The 9,647-nt window shown below is 29.8% G+C and overlaps 1 protein-coding gene across 2 annotated transcripts; it reads left to right on the top strand.

The window, feature by feature from the left end:
* Positions 1-1,453: 1,453 nt before the first annotated feature.
* Positions 1,454-4,949, top strand: LOC104766325 (transcription factor FAMA). Of its 2 annotated transcripts, none has more exons than XM_010490191.3 (6): positions 1,454-1,992; positions 2,252-2,327; positions 2,454-3,125; positions 3,235-3,669; positions 4,054-4,139; positions 4,657-4,949. In XM_010490191.3, exons 2-6 carry the CDS (start codon positions 2,310-2,312, stop codon positions 4,694-4,696), a joined length of 1,251 nt encoding a protein of 416 aa, XP_010488493.1. In that variant the 5' UTR covers positions 1,454-1,992; positions 2,252-2,309; the 3' UTR covers positions 4,697-4,949. The 2 variants fall into 2 exon arrangements, with proteins under 2 accessions (XP_010488493.1, XP_010488494.1); XM_010490192.3 differs by having other exon boundaries at positions 1,850-1,992; positions 2,231-2,327.
* The last annotated feature ends 4,698 nt before the right edge of the window (positions 4,950-9,647 follow it).

Genomic DNA, 9,647 nt, shown 5'->3' on the forward strand with positions numbered 1-9,647 from the left:
TTCTTTTCTCTTTTCAACATATATGTGTACACAATATTGTGTATTTGTATTATTTTAGCCTGTAAAAATACTCTCCTATGGATCCGCAACTCTTATTCCCAAAAGGTTCGCTAGATTCAAGGCGTATTTCACTTCACTTTTTGTTATAACCAAACACAACCGTGTCTTTTCCTTTGAACGTATGTCTCCTCCACAAACACACACAAAATAGTGAAACAAAACTCATATTCTTGACCAAGAAGACTCGAATTAAAAAAAAAAACACAAATCCTTTATTGACAACACATAAGTAATAGAAATTTTGAATTACTCAATAAAAGTAATAGAGGAGAAGCGTGAGGAGATTTGATTAAGTTCACGAAAAGCGGTGCAAAAAGAGCGGCTTGGCTTGTGAACTCTAAAAACTCATCTTACCATTTATTGATCGGAAGGTAGGAAAAAATAATAATAATAAGATAGCTAAAAGAGGTGATCAGCTGATACACGTGTGTTTTCACGTTACTTCTTAGCCCTTTTTCGTATTTTGTGGCTCCTCCTCGCTCTTACGTTTGCGTCAAAAGAACTATATACGAGTATTTATTACAAAAACAAGATATGATTTGGAATATTCAATAATCTTTCATTTTACTCATTGTAAACCTCCGTAATCAATTCGACTCAACTTGTTTTTTTCTTTCAAAATAGCTATCTAGATCCTCAATTCGAATTTGACGGTGAAATATAAACAATTTGAAATAACAAAAACTAAGGATAAAAAAATTATAGCCTATTAGTCTATATTAACTATATCATTAACCAACAAAAAAAAAAGAGCATAGAACGGATAGTTAATATGTTAGTTAAGGTGAAAATATATTATTATGTCTCATCTTTCGAAGATAGTTAGATTACAATATAAGTAAACTAACGATTATTATATCTAATTGAAAGAAAAATATTGAAACATTATGTAAAGATGATATATAGATATGAAGGATTGATTGAATGAGCATCTTTTGATTAGCCAATCATGATTTTCTGCAAAAGCATTTGGGGGAGACACTGAGAACTTCCGACTGCACGGCTTTATCCTGCTACAGTTGGAAGCTTTTTTACTAAGCATTAATGAATCTCTAACTCTAGCAAACAAATAAATAAAAAATGAAAGGACATTAACATTTTTTTTTTTCACAAAGCAATTACAAAAGGACAATAGTATCAACAAAAATCCCTTTTGTTCCACGATTGCTATATATCTTTTCGTTCAAGTTTTATCTCTCCGAACGTTTTTAAAGCACAATTCTATTTAGTGACTACGAAATAACGCATAATTGTTGCATAAGCACGAAATGATTACATATGTGAAATAATATGACTTATTATTAATAAGTTTTCTAAAAGAAATACAAGTGATGGTTGATATTTCTCATTGTTAAGTAACTAAAAGAGTAATCGATTCACGTTAGCACGAAATGACTTATTTTGTGTTGGCAAAAAAAGAAAGAAAAGAGAATGCATAGAAATTTGTGAAATACAATCATGTCTCGATAATGGGAATATGGTAGTAGCCTCGTAGGATATATAATAGCCATTGGAAATTAAACTAAATTTCTATTCCTAAATACTTTAGATATTATTAGTTTATCTTTAGAAATGTTTTCTTTAAGACATATTCGTATCTGTTTAAATTAATTTCACTATGTCTTTTTTTTTTTTTGGTCATAAAATTACACTATCTGTACCATATTCACATCCGTAGAGGAACAAAATTATTAAGAATATACATATTAAAGAACTTTAATGCTCCCCTTGCTATACCTTGTGCATGTATCTCTTTCTATATATATGAGGGATTCGCTTGTTGATGCTTGCTCATTTATGACTTCTCAATACAAAAAGCTCCACTCACTTTTTTAAGTTTTGTCTTCTCTAATCCGTCTTCTTCTTCTTCTATCTTGCATGTCTTGCGTCCTTTTATGAACATCTCTTGTAAACCCTAGCAAATCATACAAGGTCAGTCGCTTTTACTTACTTAACCCCACGCATTTACTTACTTAATTAAACAAGACATGCATGGGTGTGTTTGGTGTTAATTAATCGATTAATTATTTTTCTTGATTTAGTTTGAAAAATCATGTTGAATAGACATATACATGTATGCATGGTGAAGCATGTAATTTGCCTAGGTTTGGTGTTAACTTGTTCTACGTGTGTTTTTGTCTCATTTATCTGTTTTCAACTGACTGTGAAGCTCATGGATTGCTTTCACCAGGTCAAGATCGCAAATCCTTGATTAGACTTAAGACGTTTCTGATCAAGCACGAATAGCAATGGATAAAGATTACTCGGTACGTACTATTCCAATTTCTTATCCGATACATATTTTTAATATATATGTCTATATATGTATAAGATTCAACTCCTCCTACGTACTTTTGATATCAGCTTGATTTTCCAATTCCGGTTTCTCTCAGGCACCGAACTTCTTAGGTGAATCTTCAGGCGGAAACGACGATAACAGCTCCGGTATGATAGACTATATGTTCAACAGAAACCTTCAACAACAACAAAAGCAATCGATGCCACAACAGCAGCAGCATCAACTGTCTCCTACCGGATTTGGAGGAACACCTTCTTTTGATAAAATGAACTTCGCGGACGTGATGCAGTTTGCGGACTTCGGTCCAAAACTGGCGTTGAACCAGACCAGGAACCAAGACGATCAAGAAACCGGGATTGACCCGGTTTACTTCTTGAAGTTCCCTGTCTTGAACAACAAGACAGAGGACCATAACCAAACCCAACATCTCATGCCTTCTCATCAAACGTCTCATGAAGGAGGTGATTGTGGAGGAAACATAGGCAACGTGTTTCTTGAAGAAAGAGAGGATCAAGACGACGACAATGACAACAACTCCGTGCAACTCCGTTTCATTGGAGGAGGGGAAGAAGAAGATAGAGAGAACAAGAATGTTACGACAAAGGAGGTGAAGAGCAAGCGGAAGAGAGCTAGAACGAGTAAGACCAGCGAAGAAGTGGAAAGCCAACGGATGACTCATATCGCGGTCGAAAGGAACCGTAGGAAGCAAATGAACGAGCATCTTCGTGTCCTCAGATCTCTCATGCCCGGCTCCTACGTTCAGAGGGTATGATATTAATAAAGTATATTGTTAAAAAAAAAATGTTTATTTGTGAACACATTTAATACTGTCTCCAACTATATTATAATCATAATATATTAAATGTATTAAATAGGGAGACCAAGCGTCGATCATAGGAGGAGCAATAGAGTTTGTAAGAGAACTCGAGCAACTCCTACAGTGTCTGGAATCACAGAAGCGTCGAAGAATACTGGGAGAAACAGGTAGGGACATGACCACGACAACGACTTCTTCTTCTTCCCCCGTAACTGCAGTAGCTAACCAAGCCCAACCGCTCATCATTAACGGACATGTAACCGAGCTAGAGGGCGGAGGAGGGCTTCGGGAGGAGACGGCGGAGAACAAGTCATGCTTGGCTGACGTGGAGGTGAAGCTTCTAGGGTTTGACGCCATGATCAAGATACTTTCAAGAAGAAGGCCAGGACAACTGATTAAGACTATAGCTGCTTTGGAGGATCTTCATCTCTCTATTCTTCACACTAATATCACTACCATGGAACAAACCGTCCTCTACTCCTTTAATGTCAAGGCAAGTATCACTTTTTTACATATAACGTTATGACCCGTTCGTTCCTGTATTTAGATGTTGCAACCAAATTGAGTATATTCATAAGCGAAATATAGATTCACCATCTAATACATGCATGTAATAATCTAATTATCCGGATCACATGTTCGAAATTAATATGAACCTTTATTTTTTTCCAAACAACTTAATATGAACTATGTACTAAGTTTTCATAAATAGACACTAGTCATAGAAACACAGTTATAATTTTTATTTTATTTAATATACAATTTGTTTTTTTTTATAGTATAAGCATAGATTATGAATAAGTATTATTATAAATTATATACGTAGTATCTACAAAATTAAAGGCTAATATGAGGTAGATGTAAAATATGTGTGCAGATTACAAGTGAAACGAGGTTTACGGCAGAAGACATTGCAAGTTCCATCCAACAAATATTTAGTTTCATTCATGCAAATACCACCATGTAAGGTTTCCTATATATCCCCTATTTAAATATTATTTCGAGTAAAGATACTTTTAATAAGTTGGTCACTTAGAAACAAATGTTTATATATGTTGGTTCGATCCATGTTATTCATCCATTTCAGATGTCTTTTCTGTTTATTTGTTTTTTTTTTACCCTTTAGATGTCATGATTATTTCTCTTTGTGTTCGACATGGTCTATCTAATCATCCAGACGTCATTACTAGCTCAATATATAGAGATGTGAATATATATGACTGGTATAATCCCTAGAGTAAAAACAAAAAAAAAATGTAATTGTATACTGACCGTTTCCATGTTATAAATTTCAGATATGTCTAATGTCTTTTGCCTTTTGTTTGTTCTTTTTACCTTTTAGACGTTATGATTACTTTATGTTTGTGCTAGATATGCCGATATATGCTTGTGTGTGTGTATTTTTTATAATTATACTGTGTGACATTTTTATCAAATTATTATGAAGTGCTAAAGGTTGGAAACTATTTTAATTGATCAGATCTGCAAGCTCTAACCTGGGGAATGCTGTGTATGCTTGAAAATAATCACACGTGACAACTTTCGACACGGATTTGTTTCGAATTGAGTGAAGATTGTCATAATATCTCTACATAGCTAGTGGTTTTTATTCTCCAAGCATTTTGAAGAGTGATTTAAGTTTAAGGGAGTGCTTTCTTTCTTTCTTTCTCTTTGCTTTTTTTTTTTTTGTTTTTAATGCAATTTTTATGATGATTATTTAGCTTGTAATGTTAGAACTCGTTTTATTTACTTGAAACATCTTTGTTATCAAAATTGCACCCAAAATAAAACAAAAAATGCATGAAAAATGGGAAGAGAAGGGGGTGGGGTACAGAAGAGCTATCATCTTCTTGAGATTAGTCTATCAGAAACTGGCAAATATAACGATAACGAAAGAAAAAGAAAATAAGAAGAAGAGAAGTCATTTATTAAAAGTATTTAAAATAGAAGAAAAAAAAGTATTTAAATAGCCAATTTTAATCTTCAAAAATTGACAATTCGGTTAAACAAAGTGACGCTTTTACACTTTTTCAAAAGTAATTTGACTAAAAGTACTATGTGTCAGAAAACAAATTTGTTTAGGAAACTCAGAATGATTGTTGTTTAATCTCTCTCTCTCTCCTCAACAAACACGAAACTCTTGTCTTCATCTTCTTTATTCACAATTAGCTCTAATCCAAGGTCAGGTCCGACACAAACAAACACAATAAAATCCAAAACCATGGCTTGGTTTTCTCTCATCACACCAAGTAGGTTCATGTAAGATCTTGATCGTGTCCAAGTTCAGAGTTCCAATCCCAAATCCGTCCAAAACATGGATATTTTTTATATTCATCGAAGGTAAGCATGAGAAGATAGATGAGTCATCATGCATGAGAAGTAATGGTCGAATTAGGAAACAAATAAATGGAATTGAGTTCGAATTGTTCTATATATGTTTCTCGATCATCATCATCTTGTGCTAAGTGGTAAAAATATTCATTGTTTTGCAAATGGAAAAGAGTATTATTTACATTTTTTTTGTTTCCCCTTTTTTTTTTTTGTCGTGAGTTGATCAATGTTTTGTACGTAGAATTCTTTTTCTTTTTTCAGTCTAAGCGCACACTTTAATAGGAATTGGGATCGCTTCACAGTCTTTGTTTACAATAGGACCACATTTGATTACTCCTAATCGATTCTTTTTGGGCTAAAAAGTTTGAGCATGTGTATTGCTTTTACACTCTCGATAGTTGAAACTGAAACCGTGCCTCACTAGATGTAAAAAAGAAAATAAAAATAAACATGTTTCTCACCAAACATCTCTTTCCCAATATCCTAAGATTAATGGATCTTTGAATAATGTTGACGTTTGATATTTTTCTCAATTCTACTGAAAAAGCGGTTATTATTTGTAGAGGGTACGTGACAGTTTGTAAATAGAAATCTATTTTACTTTTCGTAAAGAACATGTTTTTCTAAGGATGTCTTTACTCAAAAGAATAAGGTGAGAAAGATAAAATAAAAAATTTACCATTTACAAAGAATATTATAAGAATGAGCAAGAATATGATATTCCTCTTCATTCCTCAAATTTTTTACCATTTACAAAGAATATTATTTCCTCATCATTCTTCTACATTCCTCATAAAATGAGGAACACTAGACCAAAAATGTTCCTCCCTAAAATTGATGAGGAACATATAGACCAAAAGAATTAATATTAAATTTCGTTTTTTATTTTAAAATAAATAAAAATTATGTTTATTAATAATATTTTAATTTTATAATACAATAATATTCATATTTTTCACAGTATATTGGCAGAAAAATATACTTTATACAAAATTTCATATTAAATTAATTTGAAAGCTTTATTTGAAAATTGTATGAATAGTAAAATAAAATTAAAAAATGTGTAAACCATAAATAAAAACTAAAAATATTTTAAATTATATTTTATTTTAAAATCAAATGTAAAATTTATTTTATATACATTAAAAGTAGTATTAGTATTTTATTGACTGATTTATTTAATATTTAATATATTTTAAAAAATATTGTTATTATTTGGTTACCAGTTACTCCCTCCGTTTCAAAATATAGAATGTTTTAACAAAAGCACGCAGATTAAGAAGTGTTTATTTTTTAAAAGTTCAACCAATCAGAAACAATACTGCATAATAAATAATATTAACTTAATCAAAAAGTTGCATAGAAACATGAAAACATCCTATATTATGAAACAAAAGATATCTCTAAAACATCCTATATTATGAAACGGAGGGAGTATTATTTTGTTCTTTCTCTGCATCTTTTCCTTTCATTCCTCAAAAATTGTTTATTCCGTTCCTCATTGTTCTTTTTATTCATTTTTCTTTTGTTTTTCTAATGGTTACCTGTAGAAGCCATAGTAAAATAAAAATTAATAGGAATTGTGGTATTATTAATTTACAATGCGTTCAACTAGTTCCTCTCCTGAAAAGGAAATATTGTCAAAAGAATTTTGGTTAATATGTTCCTTTAGTTACGTTTGTGTAAGTAGAACTGTGGAGTGATTATATCATCAAGATTTTTAATATATACTCATATGAAAAAAACAAAAACACTATGATTAACATAAAAAAGGAAAATAATTGTTAAGTATAGGTTAACACATGTCACAAATACGAATATTATAAATGTTTTATTAACTACATGAACTATTGTCATTACATATGGATATGTATAAACAAACATGAGTTATATATATAACACCATAACCATATAATTATGATATTTTATTTGTCGGAATCCAGTGTTGACCAATATTAACCGGCGTTAATCAATGTTGATCGGTGTTGACCAAAATATTTTTTTTTATAAACAACAAAAATTAACAAAATAATTACATAACTTTACTAAAAGATTATATAATAAAAAAATTTACTATAAAATAGTATAACGAATATACATTTTTCTTTTGTAAATTCAAAAGTTAGTTTTAAATTTTATACCATATTATATCTCTACTATTAAAAGAAAAATCATTTATAAAACTAACCTTACTTTTGTAAAGAATTACATCCAAATGTCATTGGAGTTATGATCAAATTATTATTTTTAAAAGGATAAAAACGAATTTTATATAAAAAATATATGATCCTGATCAAAAAAGAATAAGAGGCTGTTATTGGAGAGGTGATTTCTAAATCCATATAGAATTGTAAATTCTAGAAATCAAAACACATGGATTTTGAAATAACATGTTTTATCCTTGGATTTGAATCCTTCTATTTTACAATTTCAAATCCATTCAAATCCATTTAAAACATAATGTGGATTTTGAAATCCAAAAACAAATCATTAAATGAATAACATAAGATTTTAACAAGTATTTGTAAATCATAGAACCAATAACACATCATTTTGATAAGTATTTTAAAATCAATGATTGAATAACACATGATTTTTGTCTGGATTTCCAAATCCATTAAAATTATAGAACCAATAACCCCCTCTAAAATTGTGAGTACTTAATGTTTTAAATGGAGAGAATATCTGTTTTCCTTTTCAGAAACCTTAATCAATTTAATATTTTCTAAATTTTATTATTTCAGAAATTTTATGAAACAATAAAAAACTATTTAATCCCCAAAACCGAATTTAGATAACACAATATTCCCTTTAGATAACACAATTTTCCCTATAAATATAATACTATACACATCCGATTACTTCATATTTTTTTTTGTTCTGAATTATTATGGTTGTTTTCTCTTCTTTTTCTTAATCCATATAGTCCTAAATTTTTTCTGATTTGTTTTAGTCCAATATAAAACTAAAAAATGCTATGCGTATTTCTTCTTTTTACAACCAGCTCTGTTTTGAGTTTTAGTAAAGATTGTCTAACAAGTAATTATTTAAAAGGAAACGAATATACGATAAAAAATTCTGATGGATATGGGACGAGACAGGAAGAGACCATACTGGATAAGACGATACAAGATGAGACGGAATGAGATATGACAAGAGGAGATGGATTAGAACGTGAGGGGATGGGATGGGACAATGACTTGTTTCCCGTTCCAAAGTAAACACCTTTAGGTTTATTTTTTTAAAATTTACATAAAAATAACGCACATGTACTATAGCACCGTGTTAATATAATTCATAGTCATTTTACGGATTTAAAATTTATATGAAAATATTTTGCCCTGTTCTGTAGCACGGGATACTACCTAGTTTATTATATACAAAAAGGAAATGTATATTTGTTAAATACCATATTATATTTGTTATATACAAAAGGAAAATGTATATTTGTTATAATATTTTGCATTTTTTATTATATACAAAATTTTCCTTTTTTATTTAACAAATATAATATGGTATATAACAAATGATGAGACATATAATATTTTCTTTAAATGTTTTAGCTTAAAAATGTTCATAGACTGTTTATAATTGAGTCTAATTTGTTATATTGTTTTTTGTCGAAGTATATTGCACCTTGCTAGATTTAAACTTTGATTTACCAGTATTTGTTAAATATTTGTTATATAAAAATATTTAATAGCATGCTATATAATAAAATATAATATGGTATACAAATGATATGGAATAAAATTAAAAACTAACTTTTGAATGTATAAAAGAAAAATGTATATTTGTTGTATTATTTTGTAGTAAAATTTATTATATAATATTTTAGTAAAGTTATGTAATTTTTTAAAACTTTTATTGTTTATAAAAAATAAATAAAATTTTTATTTTTTTTGTCAACACCAGTCAACATTGATCAACGCCGGTTATTACCGGTCAACACCGCATTCAGACAAACAAATCATCTGGTTATGGTGTTGAACACATAACTAATGTTTATTTATGCATGTCCTTATGTAATGATAATAGTTTGTGTAGCTCACAAAACATTTATATTGTTTGTAAGTGTGGTTATGTGTTGGTCTATATTTGGTATAGCTGGTAATCATTTTTCCAATATAAAAAGGAGTA

The sequence above is a fragment of the Camelina sativa genome, chromosome 19 (genome assembly GCF_030686135.1).
Source record: "Camelina sativa cultivar CO46 ecotype springtype chromosome 19, ASM3068613v1".
In the NCBI taxonomy this organism is placed as follows: Eukaryota; Viridiplantae; Streptophyta; class Magnoliopsida; order Brassicales; family Brassicaceae; genus Camelina; species Camelina sativa.

What these genes read in the sequence shown, in the direction of transcription:
- LOC104766325 (XM_010490191.3), top strand. An exon ending in CCGGCTCCTACGTTCAGAGG is followed by an intron (nt 3,126 to 3,234) that starts GTATGATATTAA and finishes TGTATTAAATAG; the next exon opens with GGAGACCAAGCGTCGATCAT. An exon ending in ATTCATGCAAATACCACCAT is followed by an intron (nt 4,140 to 4,656) that starts GTAAGGTTTCCT and finishes TTAATTGATCAG; the next exon opens with ATCTGCAAGCTCTAACCTGG.